The 18,506-nt window shown below is 48.8% G+C and overlaps 2 protein-coding genes across 2 annotated transcripts in view; one reads left to right on the forward strand and one right to left on the reverse strand.

Moving 5' to 3' along the window:
• SUGP1 (SURP and G-patch domain containing 1) overlaps nucleotides 1-6,611 on the reverse strand; it is a 26,358-nt gene extending 19,747 nt beyond the window's left edge. The window contains exons 1-2 of the mRNA XM_007945383.1: nucleotides 6,578-6,611; nucleotides 4,684-4,846 (exon numbers count right to left, since the gene is read on the reverse strand). Coding sequence (XP_007943574.1) covers nucleotides 4,684-4,846; nucleotides 6,578-6,611 — 197 coding nt within the window. The remainder of the gene's footprint in view (nucleotides 1-4,683; nucleotides 4,847-6,577) is intronic.
• A 343-nt stretch (nucleotides 6,612-6,954) lies between these two features.
• The window catches only part of MAU2 (MAU2 sister chromatid cohesion factor), a 25,773-nt gene continuing 14,221 nt past the window's right edge, over nucleotides 6,955-18,506 (forward strand). The window contains exons 1-4 of the mRNA XM_007945384.2: nucleotides 6,955-7,230; nucleotides 16,078-16,095; nucleotides 16,401-16,466; nucleotides 17,179-17,274. Coding sequence (XP_007943575.1) covers nucleotides 6,955-7,230; nucleotides 16,078-16,095; nucleotides 16,401-16,466; nucleotides 17,179-17,274 — 456 coding nt within the window. The remainder of the gene's footprint in view (nucleotides 7,231-16,077; nucleotides 16,096-16,400; nucleotides 16,467-17,178; nucleotides 17,275-18,506) is intronic.

Consider the following 18,506-nt stretch of genomic DNA (forward strand, 5'->3'; position numbering starts at 1 on the left):
TTGATGTCCCCTGCGACTATGGTCCCAAGCCCGCAGGATCAACTACTCGGTCCCTCTGGGTAGCTGGCTGTGACCAAGTAATGACCATAACCTTCAAAGGCATCAATTCTTTGGTCTTCCTTATTCATTGTTCAGCTTTCACATGCATATGAGTTGACTGGAAAATACCATGGCTTGACTTAGTGCATCTTAGTCTTCAAAGTGACATATTTGATGTTTAAGACTTTAAAGTAGTCCCTTTTAACCAATTTTCCCAATGCAATATTACGTGTGATTTCCTGACAGCTGTTTCCATGAGTGTTGACTACAGACTCAAGTAAAATGAAATCTTTGACAACTTCAATCTTTTCTCCATTTATCATGATGCTGCTTACTGGTCCAGTTGCAAGGATTTTGTTTTGCGTTGAGGTATAATCCATACCGAAGGCTGTCAACTCTGATCTTCATCAGTAAGTGCTTCAATGCTGCTTCACTTTTCACAAGCAAGGTTGTGTCATCTCCGTATCATAGGTTGTTAATGGGTCTTCCTCCAATCCTGATGCTACATTCTTCTTCATATAGTCCAGCTTCTCAGATCACTTGCTCAGCATATCGATTCAGTAAGTACGGTAAAACAATACAACCATGACACACACCCTTCCCAGTTTTAAACCATGCAGTATCCTCATGAATACCACCAAGTGTCCTAGAATTCCCATTCTTTGCAATATTATCCATAATTTATTATGATTGACAGTGTCAAATGCCTTTGCATAGTCAATAAAACACAGGTAAGTATCTTTCTGGTATCCTTTGCTTTCAGTCAAGATCTATCTAACATCAGTAATGATATACCTTGTTCCATGTCCTCTTCTGAATCCAGCTTGAATTTCTGGAAGTTCCCTGACAACATACTGCTGCAACCATTTTTGCATCACCTTCAGCAAAATTTTACTTGCATGTGATATTAATGATACTGCTTGGTAATTTCTACACCATCTTTCTCTGGAATGGGCACAAATATGGATCTCTTCCAGTCAGTTGTCCATGTAGCTGTCTTCCAAATTTCTTGGCATAAATGAGTAAGTACCTCCAGTGCTGCATCTATTTGTTGAAACATCTCAGTGGGTATTCCATCAACTCCTGGAACCCTGTTTTTCACCAACTCCTTCAGTGCAGTTTGGACTTTCTCCTTCAATACCATTGGTCCTTGATCATATGCTACCTCCTAAAATGGTTGACTGTTGACCAGTTATTTTAGGTACAGTGACTGTGTGTATTCCTTCCATCTTCTTTTGATGCATCATTCAATATTTTGTCCATAGAACCCTTCAATATTGCAATTCAAGGCTTGAATTTTTACTTCAGTTCTTTCAGCTTGAGAAATGCCAAGCATGTTTGTCCCTTTTGGTTTTCTAATTCCAATTCTTTCCACATTTCATTATAATATTTTATTCTGTCTTTTCAAGCCATTCTTTGAAGTCTTCTGTTTAGCTCCTTTATGTCATCATTTCTTCTATTCACTTTAGCTACTCTACATTCAAGATCAAGTATCAGAGTCTCTTCTGACACACATTTTGGTATTTTCTTCCTTTCCTGTCTTTTTAATGACCTTTTGTATTCTTCATATATGATGTTCTTGATGTCATCCCACAACTCTTCTGGTCTTCAGTCACTGCTGTTCAAGGCATCAAATCTATTTTTATAATAGATCTATTGTAAATAATAATCAGCTTGTAAAGTAAACAGAAACACCTGTGAGTAATGTGCTCTCTTAAACAAGGAAGTAAGTGCAACCAATCAACATTGACCCAAAAGCAAATGTGAGAAAGCAAGGAGGGAAAAGGAAGCTAGATCACAGGAAACAGAACAAACAGAATAGAAACAAGGAGAATGTTGACAGAATGTAAAAACTGTAGCCAATGGCATTGAACAATTTTTATAAAAATTGTTAAAGAAGAATCTAATTTGCTGTGTAATATAATAATAAGCATCATCATCTCACAATGTGGTACATCCATGCAACAGAATATTACTCAGCCCTAAAAAAGGAGTGAAAGGAGCCCTAGTGGTGCAATGGTTAAGCACTCAGCTGCTAACTGAAAAAGTGGTGGTTTGAACCCACCCAGTGTCTCCATGGGAGAAAAGACCCAGAGACCTGCTTCTGAAAAACTTGTTATTGTAAGGTGCCAGAGTGAAATACTGCCCAGCCCTGCGCCATCCTTACAATCATTGTTATGTCTGAGCCCATTCTTGTAGCCACTGTGTCAATCCATCTTATTGATGGTCTTTCTCTTCTTCCCTGATGTCCTCCAGGGACCAATCCCTTCTAATAACATGTCCAAAGTATGTGATAAGAAATCTCATCATCTTTGCTTCTAAGGAGCATTCTGGCTGTACTTTTTCCAAGACAGATTTGTTCATTTTTTCTGGCACTCCACAGTATATTCAGTATTCTCCACCAATACCATAGTTGAAATGTCGATTTCTTCTCTGGTCTTCCTTTTTCATTGTCCAGCTTTTACACACATAAAGATTTTTAACAGCCTTGGAAACTTCATACAACAGTTCCTTTGCCCATGGATTGCTGTGGTAGTTATGTTTGTGTGTCAACTTGTCTGGGCCTGGTTGAGTGGCTGGGCAGCTGGTGGTAGTTATTCTCCATGATGAGACCGGCAATAAACTCCATGGTGGGATCTACCAGAAGCAGCTGAGTAGCTGCCTTTGGGATGTGGTCTCCTTCCTGTATTTAAGGAGAAGCTTTGAGAATGGTCTCTAGCCTATGGCACGCTTGGACCCTGCATGTAGCTGTGCCGTTTGCTCAGCAGCCTGCTATGCTCTGCCGACCTTGGGACTTCCAATGGACTTAAGTTAACGGCCTGCCATGTGGTTTGGTGATATCAGGACTGTGCCTTTTTACTTGTCAAACTTGAGGTTTCTCAGCCTCAGCAGCCAGCAGCTGTCTGAGTGAAGACATGCCTCTAGCTCCAGGGAGCTGCGAGCAGGAGGCAGAGCTGGACCCCAAGGTTGAGGGGCTTTCACCCAGAGCCTTTCACCCTAGAGCCTGGCACTTTGAACTTGGACTTAAAGCCTCCAAATTGGGAGAGAATAAACTCCTGTTTGTGAAGGCCTTCCCATTTGTGGTATATTCTTGTCAGAGTGGCACTAGGTAACCAGAACAATTGCTATAAGGTAGAATTGACTCCATGACACCCAACAACAAAAGGCATAAAGCATTGATACATGCTACAAAACTCGATACATGCTATAAACTTCAAAAAAGGTTATGCTGAATGAGAGAAGCCAGATAGAAGAGGACAAATATAGTATGATCCCATTTATACAAAATGTCTAGAACAGGGAAATCCACTGAGACAGAAAGGAGATTCTGATGTGCCAAGGGTTTTGGGGTAGGGAATGAGTGCTGACAGATACAGGGTCTCCATTTGGAGTGATGAGACTGTTCTGGGACTAGATAAAGGTCATGGTTGGACAACCCTATAAATATACTAAATACCACTGAACTGCATTCTTAAAAGGGGGAATTTTATGGTACGTGAATCATATTCCATAGTAAACTAACAAATAAATAAAAACTTAAAAATATTATGGTTCTATAGAATTATAACCAGGAAGAGTGCCTTTCTTTAATAAGTGGAGAAAACAGCAGGATGAGATGATCACACTTTTGTGCAACAAAACAATATAAAGAGAGGGAAGGAAATGCAGCAAAATGTTTGTTTTGGGGTGATGTAAATGTTTTTCATTTTTCATTTCTTCCACTCTAAATTCTAAAATTTAGTGTTCTTCATTTTAAATTTCCAAACCAGCAAGACCAGGCACCTGCCACTAGACATCTCTTCCAACCCCCAATCTGGTGCTATGATCTGGTGGCTTAGCTGACACCACTAGGAGCCCCTCCTGGCTTTGTCTCTCTTGGTGCAAGTCCTCCTACAATCCAAGGCGAGAGCCCACAGGCCCACCACAACTGATCACTTGAACTAGCTTTTCTGAGTCTATGGATGCTAGGGTATGCTGGCTTGGGCACTGACAGGGAAGGGAAAAATGGGACCAAGCTCTGTGGCGCATTCACACCCTGCACATCAGACACCAGAGGAAGGGGTGGCCTTGCTGCTGATTCATCTCTTCCTGGAATCCTTACATCTCCTCAACCTGACCACACTGCCACTCCCACTCTCCAGCATGCAGTATCTCTCAGAACATGCAGTGAAGACTGTGTGAGTTGTCTCCTGCTTCACTTCACCCAATGCATGGGGTCAGAGGCTCACTCCCCATCCTGCCCTCCCCACCAGCTCAGCCTGGGTTTCAGAACACAAAGCACCACCTCTGCCTCTATGGGGTTGCTATGCCTCACTTTATCTCCCAGCAACTCTGGGGTGGGAGTTCACACTTCCTTTACTAGCAAGCTCTGAACCCCATAAGGACAGGGCAGGGTCTGCATTTTTTCTGGGCTATGTTCCCAGCCCCCAGCATGCAGCAAGACCACAGTGAATAACCACCAAGGGAGAGAAAAGTGAGACACTGAGCTCCTACCCCTGTGCTCCTCTGCTGCAGGAGTGCCTGTGCAACTCTTTGGTTAGCAGGCCATGGGTGGTATACGTGCTCACTGACTGTTCTTGAAAACAAAAATCTCTCCTCCAAGAGACTGTCCATACTCTGCCCTGAGTCTCAAAGGGTACTTACTCTCCAGGCTGTGAGCTGACCACCTGGTTCTGCTTGGCTTTCTGTTCCATCTTGGCTTCAATTTCCCTTTTCTTCTGAGCAATGAGCTCTTCCTGGTGAAGGATGTTCATGTTCATTTTTCCAGACTTGGGGGGGGCCACCCCAAACCACCGGTTAGCCTTTCCTGGAAAGGGAAAAGGAGCATGTCAGAAGTCATTTTTGCTTCACATTTGCCCTGGTGCCTGCTATAGGCTGGCAGCAACTGCCTTCTGGCTGATTCACGTATCTGTTTGCACATTCATTCAGCAAATTCCTACTGAGTGCCCAACTGCCATTGAGTCGACCCTGACTCATGGCAACCACATGTCAAAGTAGAACTATGCTCCAAAGGGGTTTCAATGGCTGATTTTTCAGTAGATTGTTAGGTCTTGCTTCTAAGGTACCTTTGGGTAGACTTGAACTGCCAACTTTTCAGTTAGCACCTGAGTGTTAACCATTTGTACCACCCAAGAACTCCGACTGAGCACCCACTAGGCAATGAAACACTGGCCAGTCCTCCTCTATCCCCATGATCAGGTGGACTGGACTACTGTGACTCATAGGGTTTTTACTGGCTAATTTCCAGAAGTCAGGCCTTTTTTTCCTAATCTGTCTTGGTCTGGAAGCTCTGCTGAAACTTGTTCCGCATGATAGCAACACACAATCCTCTAGTGATTAAAGACAGGGTGGTACCTGCCCGTGAGGTGCAATGGCTGAGAATTGAACTTGGGTCTCCTACATGGGAGGCAAAAATTCTACCACTAAACAAGATCCAGTCGGAATTCTAATTTTTAAGATTGTTCTGGATGCTGATTGGAGAGAGTGTATAAACAGCAAGGAAACCAAGGAGGACATTATTTGTAGACCTCTGAGTGAGACAACAGTATCAGACTAGGATGATAACCTTAAAGATGGGGAAAGTTATCTCTAAGGTTTCCCCAGTGACCCAGAGAAAAACTGAAACTCTGAATGTTGGTTCTAAAGACCCTGCCTGAGGTGATTCACCTCCACTTCCAACTCAAAAGTTTTTCAAACGAACTACTTGGTCCCACCCCAGGGCCTTTGCACCTGCCATCCCACCTGCCCTCTGGCTTGGCCTCAGATCTTCCCATAGCTGGCACCTTCTGATCTCAAGTGCCTTATACTCATAAAGGCCTTCCCTGCTACCCAGTATCAAACTCCACCTTCTCTCTCTCACATCATCACAATTCTCCCATTGTAAATATTTGCCCATTTGTACATTGTCTACTCCAATTTAAAAAAAAAAACAACCCTGCACGAAGGCTGGGCCCTGGTTCGGTGACTGTAGCTGTACCCCTACCGCTCAACACACTACTGAGCATACAGCAAGCACACCCCAACTATTTGCTGAGTGGGAGAATGCATCCCAATCTAGAGATTTAGGATTGGGGGTGAGGGACAAGCAAGGCTTGTGGCTCAGAAGGCCTCAAGGACCCAGGAAAGCGTGTAAGGGGAGTCCCAGGACAGTCCGGAGAAGCTTTTCCAGAAACCGGGACGCAGGCCAGACCGCAGCGGCTACAAAAGGGGGACGCAGGGCAGCCCAAGGTTGCCACTGCTTTGGGGAGCGGAGCTCGGAATAGCCGAGAAGGCCACTATTCTGAAAAGTGAGCGCAGGGCAGACAGGGGTGACGGCCTTCAAAGAAATCAGGGCGTCCTCGGCAAGCCAGGCGGGGGCAGCCAGCGACCTGGGTCTGGGGTCTTGGGGAACGTGAGAGGCGCAGTCGCAGGCACTGTGAGCGCTCAGGGGCTGGATTAAAGGGGCACCAGGTCTGGGCAAGCCCTATTGGAGGGCGAGGCGACAGTGCTTAGCCCCGAGGACCGACGCGGACGCCTGAGGAGAGACGGGTGCTGTTACCTGCAACATCCCGGTTGTCCATCTTGAGACTCATCCAATCCCACAATGCTCCGGCGCGTCGGGGGTGGGGCTATTATAGTGCGCGTGGCATGATAGGAGATGTAGTCCGCATCCACTAGCCCCGCCTCGCCACTGCGTGGACGCCTGGGGTCTTCCCTCAAGGACCGTAAGCCTCCGTCTACGTGCGATGTCTGGTCTCAGTCCTGCAGACCAGAAGGCGTCGCTTTTTCTCACGCCACGTTCATCCGAAACACAAACTACATAATCTAAGATGCTCTGCGCCTCAGCTCTCGCGAGAGCTGAGAGCACGCCCGGCCCCGCCCCTAGGGCCTGCTTCCGCCTCCCTGTGGCGGCCGCTTGTTGTTGTGGAGGCCAAAATGGCGGCTCAGGCAGCGGCGGCGGCCCAGGCTGCGGCGGCCCAGGCAGCCCAGGCTGAGGCGGCCGAGTCGTGGTACTTGGCACTCCTGGGTTTCGCTGAGCACTTCCGCACCTCCAGCCCGCCGAAGATCCGCCTGTGTGTGCACTGCCTACAGGCCGTTTTCCCCTTCAAGCCGCCGCAGCGCATCGAGGCCCGCACGCACCTGCAGCTCGGCTCGGTGCTCTATCACCACACCAAGAACAGCGAGCAGGCGCGTAGCCATCTGGAGAAAGCGGTGAGCGGGCGCTGGGCGGCGAGGGCGGGGCGCGGGGGCCTGACTGATGTGCCGCGCCCCGGGCAGGCGGAAGGCTGCGGGCCGCTCCTCAGGGGACCCGGGAGCACTACCACTGCACGAGCCGCAGGACCCCTACCCGCCTTTGCCAGACCCCGAGGCCAACAGCCTCCCAGGAGGCCCGAGAGCCTTGGAGCCCCTCGCTTATTTTCGTTCTCTAGTGATGGCTTTATTTCCAGGATTTTTTTTCAGAGGTTCTAAGTCTACGTTTTCAGATTACTCAGAGGGTTGCCTCCTGTTAGCAGTGACAGGGACCCCAAATCATGAGGTTTCCGAGAGGACCCACCCTCACCCACTCCTTGGGGGTGATACGGCCACCTGCAGACCCTCCAGTGAGTCAGTGGGTCTTGTAGCTTCCCACATTGTGGGGCTAGCCCGAACATCAGCCTGGACGCTGCGTGCCCCCCACCCGAGGACTTGGAGTTGGGGAAGGTCACACTGGAGGCCTAGGTGACAAGCCACTTATCCATCCCTTGAGAATCAGGTCTAGACCCAGGAGGGCGTTCCTTCCTGGACCTGAAAGTCTGACTCCTCAGGGTGTCTGGAGGGTCTTGGGCCCTTGTTAGTACTGACTGTCAGACATGGGGAAGAGGAGGTCTGGAGTTGGTCGTTTGTGGTTCTGAAATAGGAAGGAAAAAAACAAAGTTGCCTTTGAGTCAGTCCCAACTCATGGTGACCCCATGTATTACATAGTAGTAGCACTGTTTCATGAGTTTTCTTGGCTGTAATCTTCTGTGACACCCCTGTGTGGATTTGAACCACCAACTTTTTTTTTTTTTTAATTGTGATTTTGGTGAAAGTTTACAGAGCCAATTCATTTTCCGCATATCATTTCATACATATTTTGTTTCATGACATTGTCTGCAATTCCTCACAATTTAACAGCTCTCTTTCCACTTCCTCCTGGTTACCTCTTCCCTGTGTCCTTCCCTCCCATGTATTCCTTCTTACCACCCCCCTAGCTATTTCCCTGTACCAGTACTGCCCTTCTGTTCTCCCATGATTGATCGCTCCAAGGATTGTATCTACCAGATGTAAATGTTCACCCCATATGTCTGTCTATTGTTTGGCTGGAAGCCACAGGAGTAAGTTCAGTTCCAGATCTGAAGGGCCATAGTCTTGGGGGTCTCACCAGGCTTTGTCAGACCAGTAAAACTGATCTTTTTTTTATGATTGAGTTTTGTTCTGCATTGTTCTCCCACTCTACGTAGGATCTCCTGTTGAACCACCAACTTTTAAGGCAGTAGTTGAGCACAGACTGTTTGTGCTGCCCAGGGACCTTTGCAGTCCTATGAGAAATGGGGATTAGGAGGTGGGGATCTGGAACCGTGTCACTCAGTGTTGAGCCCCCACAGAGGGGGTGTCTTGCAACGCCTGCTTTTTCTCTTCCTCCCTCCATTCCCAGTCCATCCTCTTCCTTGAACAGCACTAGTCCTGATTTTGATTTGTGAGATCTCTATGCTTTAAACATATAGGAATACAGCTCACTCTGGACAGCCCTTCCATGAGCTTCCCGGCTGTGGAGCTGTACTCACAGTAATGCTGCACTCCTCTCAGACGTTGCCTTGACTCTGCTACTTACCTGCCTTTGGTCTGCTTAGAAGAGGGGTGACTTCATGACTGGAACTCACTGAGGTCTTAAACCTTACCGATCTGGGGTGCATTTTGACCCACATTGGCAAGTGTGTTGCCTTCAGGAGAATATGGTTGGAAGGGGACTTTAGTCACCACCTGACTCAACTTCCTTGTTTCAGGAATGAGATTTTTGGGCTCAGAGAAGTAAAGTGATTCACCCAAAGCCACACTGCAAATTATTAACCAAACAGTGCCTAGACCAAGACTCAGGATCTCCAGGTTTCATGCTGAATATGTCAGTGTGATTTCTGTTAGTTGTCATCAAGTTGACTCTGACTCATGGCAATCCCATGTGTTTCAGAGTAGATCCATGCCCCATAGGATTTTCAAGGCTATGGTCTTCCAGAACCAATTGCCAGGCCTCTTTTCCTTCTTTCTTTCTTTATTTATATTGTGATTTGGATGAAAATTTACAGAGCAAGTTCACTTTCCATACAGCAGTTCACCTACACTTTGTGTCATGTCATTGACCACAATTTACCACAATGTAACAGCTCCCTTCCCACTTCCTCCCGATAGTTACCTCTTCCCTATGTCCATCCCTCCAGATTGCCAGGCCTCTCTTCTGAAGTGCCTCTGGATTAGTTTGAACCTTTACCTAGGAGACAAGTGCTTAACTGTTAGTACCACCCAATGACACCTGAGATAGTGATATAAGAACCACAAAAATACCAGGCCAGCGTAAGGGAGTGGAGTTGACATGGGAGCTATTTTTGGCAGGGCTGGTGAGGGATCCACTATTTGTGGGAATGACACTTGAGCAAAGGTCTGAAAGGGTGAGGGGCACTCCCAGAGAGCTACTCAGGATGTCTGCCACCCAGTGGGTGATGGCACCCATCGTGATGTCTCCCAGTGCTATGCTAAGATTGCCTTCAGGAATGAGGGCTGAAGCCTATGACTGCCCATCCTGTAGCCAGCTGCTTCCATGGATGTGATGGTTCTAAATGATCTGCCTTCCCAGGTTAAAACAAATCCTACTGCTCTTATCTTGTGTCTCCTTGTACTGGTCAGCCCATTTCTGACCCTGGTTGCAATTGTCTGTTTCACACCCCAGCTCTGTCTGAGAAAACCAATTGTGCCTCAGTCGTTCCTTTGTGCCACTTGACCTTTGGACCCGTAATTTAAGCCCTCTCCCAACAAGGTGGCTTCTTCAGTTCTGCTGGACTCTGAGTCTCCTGCATCCTCACAAACCACGCTCCTCTTCACACCTCACCCTGACTCCACACCAGCTTTATACCCAGTTGTCCTATTCTTCTCTGGTGCATACCTGGCTGGAAATTTGTCCAGTTTCTAGCTAAGATGACATTGTCCTCCAGAAGTTTTCCTCCTCCAACTGATTCGTGATCTTGTTTGTATTACAACACAGGTGTGCTTCCTTCAGGTTTGATTAGTGGTTTGTTTCCCCAAAATTAGGCAATTGTCGCTCTTTTCCTTTCCATTCTCAGAGCCACTTGACAGAGTCATAATATATCCTCCCTTCAGAAGAGGTTTGCTGTTTTCTAGTTTCAAAGAACAAATAGCCAAAGAGATTCCAATGTTTTTTTTGAGAGCTGACAGAATAATAAAGCTTTCTTTTCTTTTTTTAAGGTAAATGACTTTTGAAGATTTTGAGACTGTTTTCTCCTTGACCATTCCCCTGCTCTTCTTCACTGAACTAATTTTCTCTAATTTGTTACTTCTTGTTGTCGTTGAGTTGGCTCCAACTCATGACAATCCAACACACAACAGAACAAAACTCTGCCCGGTCCTGTGCCATCTTCCTGAGCCTTAGTATGCTTGCATTTATTGTAGACACTGTGTATTTGTGTGCCTTCCAACCTAAGGGGGCTCATCTTCATCGGACAGTGTTCTGTTGTGATCCGTAGGGTTTTTTCACTGGTTAATTTTCAGGAGTAGATCTCCAGGCTTCTCTTCCTAGTCTTTCTTAGTTTGGAAGGTCCTCTGAAACCACCATGGGTGACCCTGCCGGTATTTGAGATACTAGTGGCATAGTTTCTAGCATCAGCCACACACAAGCCACCACAGGACAACAGACTGACAAAAAGATGGGGTAACTTATTAGTACTATAGATAAAACATTTGACTGTCTCTGGGCTAGAGTACTATATTCTAGGTTATTTTCATAATTTTTTGCTTTCTTTCTGAGCCTGACCTTGTTAATCATAGTTTTATGACAGGCTACCTTTTTTTTACTTCCATCTGCTTTAGTCAGTGTCTCTTAAGAGCTTCCTCAACTGCATTTGCCTGTCACAAGCTACAGAGAAGGAACATATACCATCCTACCTATCTGTTTCATTAAGCCTCCCAACTTTGCAAGAAGGGAAGAAAGAAATGTCTGCTGAGCATCCCTTCAGGCAGGGATATATTTCTCCTCATCTAAATCATGGCCATGGTTACCCCAAGACCCCTCCCTACCACCATCACCAGCCCATTCTTGGGTTGGCTCAACATTCCTGCACTACTGCAGCGAAAGCCTTCCAGCTCTACTGTTGTTGGGCTAACTACTTGAGTGTGTTGTCAGAACCCAGCTGTCCTGGGGCTCACTGAGCCTGTTTGTGAATTTGTAATGATGAATTTGTGATGATGAATTTGTGATGGTGATGTGCTGCTTCTTCCATAAACCTCCTGGCTGAAGGATCTTTAAGCTGCTCTGCCCATCTGTCTGACATGCCCATTTTATCCATTCTTCCTTTGCCATGCATTCCCCTTGCTGTGTGCAGGTTCCTTGGTTCTGGGACATCTGTCTTGCTTTCATCCCCATCTTTGAGGTGGGTGACCCATCTCAGCCATTTGTACATCAGCCATTGAATCAACAGACTGTGCCTTTGGACTGAAGTATTTATATGTTTTCCCTTAACTCTTACTCTTGATCTCATTTCCTTTTGTCCATTGGCCCTAGGAAGCACATCCTCCTCAGATTTTCCTGATTTGTGTATCAGCAGGAAGTAAATGCTGCTACTCTAGGAGTCACTGTTCACTGCTTTCTGAGATCCAGACAGCTGTGTATCATGTCAGTGCTACCTCTTTCTTCTCTGTGTTTGGAGTAGGACTGCCTTTACTAAGTTGTTGCCATTAGTTGCCATCAAGTTAATCTGACTCCAGGCAACCCCCTGTGTGCAGAGTAGAACAGTGCTCCTTAAGAGTTTCAAGGCTGTGACCTTTTGGAAGCAGATCTCCAGGCTTTTCTTCTGAGGTGCCTCTGGGTGGGTTTGAACTGCCAACCTTCCAGCTAGTAGTCACTCACTCACTCTCTACTGTCAAGTCAATTCTGACTCACAGGGACCCCTCCTTGGGTTTCCAAAGGGGTATCTCTACGAAAGTAGATTGCCCAGTCTTCCTTCTGAGTAGTGGCTGGTGGGTTTGAATTGCCAGCCTCCAGCTAGTAGTTGTTGTTGTTGTTGTTATGTGCCGTCGAGTCAAACCCGACTCATGGCGACCCCTCCTTGGGTTTCCGAGGCAGTATCGCTACGGAAGTAGGATTGCCCAACCTTCCTTCCGAGGAGTGGCTGGTGGGTTTGAACCGCCAGCCGTCTGGTTAGCAGGCAAGTGTCTTAGCCACTATGCTACCAGAGCTCCCCCAACTAGTAGTAGTACTTGATTATTTGTGCTACCAGGACTCCCTGACTTAGAGAGCAACTCCAAAACATGCTGTTCAGCCACTTGTTAATCTTCCTTCCAGATTTAGTCTGAGGGTGTATGGTATACTTTCCAGTGAGTGGTGAAATGCTCCCCTTTCCCTTCTTAAGGCCCAAGAGGCCAAATATGAGCTCCCCGACCTGGCACAGCCAGAGAAGCATCCTTCCTTCTTCAGGGTTCCTGACAACATCGTCATCACTGAGCATTTCATGGAGCAGTGATCCTGCTTCCTCCCATTTTCAGTTCTGTCTTCCTCCTGCTCGCTCCCCTAGCTCTCAGATTTGTGCGTGTAAGGCCTATTACCACCATGACACTCCCCCCCGGGGGGGGGCCTGTCCTCCCTGTTCTAGCTTGAGATCCCTGTGGTGTCACCGAGACCTTCCTGTTGTATAGTGTGCCAAATCACATATGATGTGAGGTGGCCCACTTCCTGCTTACTGTGGACCTCATGTAGCCACCAGCAAGTCAGAGAGAGGGAAATAGGCTCAAATCCCTGGAGCCTGTGGCTACCCAGGTGAATCCCAATCAATGGATATTTTATATGTGTTCTTATGACATGAAAACTTGAATTTTTGAATAGTTATCTTGGTTTCAAAGAGCCAACAGCTTTGAGATGTGTTTAGCCTGAGCTCAAAAGGCACAAGGGCACTGCCCTGGCTCTCCCACCTCTTGCAGGAGTCACGGTCACCTGTGCACATCCTGAAGGGACGGGGGTCACCTATTGCATGCTGGCAGCCCTGAGGAGATTGACGTCACGTATTGCAACCTGAGAGTCCTGCGGGAACTGTGGTCACCTGTGCACACCCAAAGAATCTTGTGGGGACCAGGTTCACTCATCTTGTGGCCTAAGAGCCCTGTGGAGACCCAGAGGCCTCTAGGGTTGTTCCCATTCCTGCTGTACCCTGTAGGTCATGCACTACAAAGTGAAAGCCACACAAAGTGGCAACAGCCTGAGGCAGAGTCCCACTCTCTTATTTACTATCTTGTGAGATGGATACATTTTCTGAACTGAGAACTGGGATGGAAAAGTTCTTCTGACTTGTGTGTTTTTCTTAAAGTCTTACAAAGATGTAAAGACAAAACTGCTTGAGTGTCTGACCAATAGTCCGGGCGGGGGGGCTTGGGCCAACCCAGGATCATCCTGGAGCTGCAGGACAGCACTGTGTGCAGCTCAGCATGTCACTAGTGCTAGTGACCCAATCAAGAAGCAGTGCTGTTTGGGGGCTTGTGTTTCAAAGGAAGAAGCCTCAGGCATGTGGAAATCCACGTTTCTGGTGACATGAGATAAACTCATTCACTTGGCATCTGTTTACCAAACACCTATGCCAGGGCTGAGGTGCTCTCCATGGGGTTTTGTCTAATGGCTCCCTCTTCTGGGCTCAGAGTGGGTGGCACATATGGGAGAGGGGCAGTAGAGGTGTAGGCAGTGGATGTCACAGCTGGGAGACCATGGACCCCAGCTCTGCATCTGGGCAGGGAGGGGAGTCAGGCTTAGAGCCACTCAACTCAGACAGGGGGCCCATGTCTGAGCCAGACCCAGTGGTCCTAGGTCTGTGCCCCATATTTCCTGGCACCACCATATGAGACCTTTTGTAAGGTTGGGACTTGGGTGAGGCACTTCCAGTCTTGTCTGGGGTCACAAAGGACCTCTCCCTTTCCTAGAGAGAGGCAGTTCTTTCCCTAGAAAGCAAGGGAGCCACCAAGAGGGAGGAGTCTGGTCACCAACACACACATCTGCTCAGAAGAAGCACAAGTCCCTAAAGGTCGCTGCTTCTCAGAGGAAGCCAGGCCTTGTTAATATCTGCAGAGTGGGTGCTGACCTCTCAAAGCCTTGGAAAAGGAATACAAAGAGAAATCAAATGGCCCTTGAGGCCAGAGCTTTATGGTCGTGGACAAAACTTTGTAAGGGGGAGAGTACTAGGGTGTTCTGTCTGGGTCCACTGTATTCCTGAGGCCATAGACATGTCCTCTGAAGCCCACCATCATGGCCATCTTTGGCTCTATGCTGGGTGGGCGTGCTTTGCTGGCCACAGACCTGAAGTGGGAGTTCCTTCTGTCTTTTCTTCACCATACATCTCTGGGGATGGCATCAGATGCACAGCTGGCCCTGTGGTGTCCCTAGACCTGGCTCTGGCATCAATTGCACAACCAGCCCCATGTTGTCCCCAAGATAAGACTGGCTCTACCAGCTATGAGTGAGTAGATCTGTCGCAGACTGCTCTGTCCCTGTGCTGGGCTTGGGGCTGTTTAGAGCCAACTCTGGTGTAAGAGGTGTTTTCTTGTGTGCCTTAGGCCTTCTTTGTTCACTTTGTGTTCTAAGAGCACCCATCAGGATGGCCCTTCCATCCCTCACTGGGATGCAGCCCCTGGCTGCTCTCTTCCTGTGTGTTCTACTGCAGCCACCTAGAGTTGGCTTCTCAACTGGCCTCCAGCCTTACCCCAGGAGGCCTAGGCAAACTCCACGGGTGGCAATGTGGAGTTCTGACCCACAGCCAGTGGTGAGACCCATTGGCTTCTTAGCCCCACCCACCAGCTCCAACACCTCCCAATCCATGTGCAGATCCCTCATCTCTTGAGGCCTTATCACCATGTCTTCACTGCTTGGATCTATTCTCCACCTTTTCTTGGAGTGCCCCCCAACTCACACACTATTCCTCATACTCCTCTCAGGTGCTAGTGACGTTGGTTCTTTCCCTTGTCTCTGTGTCTACCTTCCAGCAATATCGGTGCTCTTGTTGATGAGAGGTCAAAGTTGATGAGAGGTCAAAGGGCATGAGATAGGCAAAGTGTAGGGCCTGAGTGCCTCAGTGTGGCTGCATGCACACTTGGGGCCCTCTCTGGCATACATATCCCACAGGTGGAGCATGAGTCATCCAGAGAGTGGGATGGGGAGCGTAGGTTTCAGCCATCCTCCCTGCCACCAGGCCCTCCCTGGGGTTGTGACACTCTTCTGACTTTAGGACTCTGCCCATGCTGCTTCTGCTGGCAACTCCTTCCTCCACTTCTCAGGCTCTCAGAACTAAATAAGCCCCCTTATCACACTTTCCCAGCTGTCACTAATTGCTTATAAGAGGTCTTAGGAGGGCCTGTCCCTTCTGCCAGGTTGTTGCTCTGCTGCAGTGAGGGGCACAGCCCACACTTAGAAAATGAGACTGCAGGGGCTGGGCTGGACCATCTGGAGCTGTCTCAGAGCAGGAGGGGGTCTCTACGGGCCATTTGCTTAGGTGGCAGCCCCATCAGGGGTGGGGTGGGTACCTGTTGGACAGGAAGCCCCTTCCCCTACCATCTGACACTCTTGATAACAGGGAGCAGGTACTCATCCTTGCTCCCTGAGACATCCCCCAGTGAGTGTAGCTTTGATTCCCAAGTGGGAGGGGACTACACCCTTGTCGGTAGAGCTGGCATCGTCCCCTCTATAGAGCACGTAGAGCACCTGGCTGCTGCTGGTGCTCCATAGTGGAGCTAGGCCAGGTGCCAGCAGCTTGGCTGGAAACTAATCCTTTTTTCCTTCTCTTTCAGTGGTTGATATCACAGCAAGTATCCTTTTCTTGTTTGGGTACAAGAATGTGTTATACGCCTGGGTCCACCATTCAGCACACTGCATGTTTGGCCTCACCTACCAGGCCACTCAGCATCCTGGCCCACCTGAGGCTGCCCATCAAGACCAGCAGTGTCCCTGGTGGCTGGCTCGGGTTCTGGGTCTAACGAGCCCAGGACACTGTCGCACACGTAAACTCTGAGTTCTAGGGCCCTGACAGTGCAGGTCACCTCACAGGGACTTCAAAGTGCACCCTCTGTACCAATGTCTGTGCAGCTTGTGTTTCCTTAACCAGACCTCTCAGGTCCCACAGTTTGAGGATGTCAAGTTTGAAGCAGCAAGTCTCTTGTCTGAATTGTACTGTCAGGAGGTAAGAACATGCTAAGGTTTCAGAAGCAAAGCATTTATGTCCTCTGACAGGAAGGGCCAGCAGCAAACCAGAGCTCCTCAAGAGCATTTTAAGACCTCAGGATACTTCTCTGCCCTCTGCTTCTTCACACCAGAGTGTGGGAAGTTCACAGCCTAAAGGTTATTTTTTGCAAGAGTCCAATTAATTCACCTTCTCAACCTGGTTTCTGGTTTCAGCTGTAGCTGAAAGTCACCCTGTCTTCCTTCAGACAAGGAGAGATGGGGTGGCTGGGGCAGGAGGGGGTTTGTGGCTCTGCTTCTGGCTGGCACCTCTGTGGTTGCAGAGTGGGAAAAATGACAACTGTCACCTGACTTGACCATTTGGGATTTTGAATTGAAATCAGTGGAGTTGGCTGAGAAGTTATGTAAGAGTGATGCAAAAGCCTCCCAGCCAGAGAGTCCAATATGTCTCTCTCCCTCTCTCTTTCTCTCTCTCTCCTTCTCCCTCTCTCTCTCTCTCCTTCTCCCTCTCTCTCTCCCTCTCTCCCTCTCTCCCTCTCTCTCCCTCTCTCTCTCTCTCTCTCTCTCTCTTTCTTTTAATGAAGTAAATTGACAACCCACAGTCTGCTGATAAATATACACAAGGGTGGCTGCCAGGCACAGAAGCTGTGTAGGGGGACCTAGCTGGCCTACTATGTGTCATTTCCTCCTTAAACTCCAGTCTTTCCTTTCAGAACTCTGTGGATGCAGCAAAGCCTCTCCTGCGGAAAGCCATCCAAATCTCACAGCAAACACCATACTGGCACTGCCGCCTGCTCTTCCAGCTTGCTGTGAGTGCTAGGGCTGGGGTTCGCAGGGACCAGGAGGCAGGACCATGATGTTAGGTCTGAGAACAGAGCCTCCATCTTCAGGCACAGAACTCTGTAGCACTCAGGGCTGCTCATAGGCGACAAGGAGGCCCTGGGGTTGATGGGGTCTTCATGTCCCTTCCCTCCCGTCCACTCCATGGGCCTGGGCTCGTTACACTCCAGGTTTCTTCTCCAGGGCTGTGAGTTTTCAGAGCTGCACTGAGGGTCCACCTGAGTGAGACTGAGACTCCCGAAGCCCCATGTGCAGAGGCTGTGGGGGAGCTGCCAGTGCTCTGAAATGCTGGGCCTTGAGCTGCCTAAAGGAAGCAGTGACCAGAGAGGAAGGGCATGTGCACAAATTGAGGGGTTGGCTGGCCTGTCGTTGGCTTTGCTGCACTGCCCATGGTCTCCCTTGGGCACCCCTTCTTGGCAGCCTGCAGGGGCGCTTTGCCACCCCCATTAGAAATCTTTAAGCCCTCTTCATATCCAGCTGGCTCTCCAGGGCAGCCCTGACACCTGCCTGTTACCTCAGTGAGTAGACCCTGGGCTGGGACAACCCAACGGGGGGCCCCTTGCCCCATTGAGTCTGGTTCTGGGTTCTGATGGGCTCCCAGGGCTATTCCCTCACCATGTCCTGGCCCCAGCCTTGGCGATACCCAGGCTTACTCTGGATCTACGCCTATACCATATATCACCTTACCTGATTCACCCATGTACCTTTGTCCCAAGTGCCGGAGGGGCAGTGGACAACAGGGTAAGCTGCCTATTGAAAGCCATGGTGTTTGGTGAGTGCTGGAGGTTCGGCACTTGGCCACCCTGCCATTCACCTTACCCATCTCTGGTCTCTGCTGTGGCTGTGGCCCTGCTCCATTGTACGTAGTAGACATGGTCTCCCTCTACCTTCAGCCTGGAAGGGTAACCCTGAGGACTCCCTCCTTGTGGCCCAAGATCCCCTGAGGTGCCATTGCCCCTCTAGCCATGGGGAGCGACCACTCTCCATGGACAACCCTGAGGGTGCAGGTTTGTGGACACTCACTGCTGGCCCTGTACACTACTGGGTATGCTGATGTATACCATATGCTAGCAGAGTTTTGTGTCCAAAGTAGTTAGCATTGATGAGACCACTGGGTTAATGTAGCTCAGAACTGACCCTGAGGTTTGCTGAGGTGCGGGGGGGGGGGGGGGGCCAGTTTCTTACTCTCCAGAGCAGTCAG

The sequence above is a fragment of the Orycteropus afer genome, unplaced genomic scaffold, assembly GCF_000298275.1.
Source record: "Orycteropus afer afer isolate SDZICR_OR568_19922 unplaced genomic scaffold, OryAfe1.0 scaffold00136, whole genome shotgun sequence".
NCBI lineage: Eukaryota > Metazoa > Chordata > Mammalia > Tubulidentata > Orycteropodidae > Orycteropus > Orycteropus afer.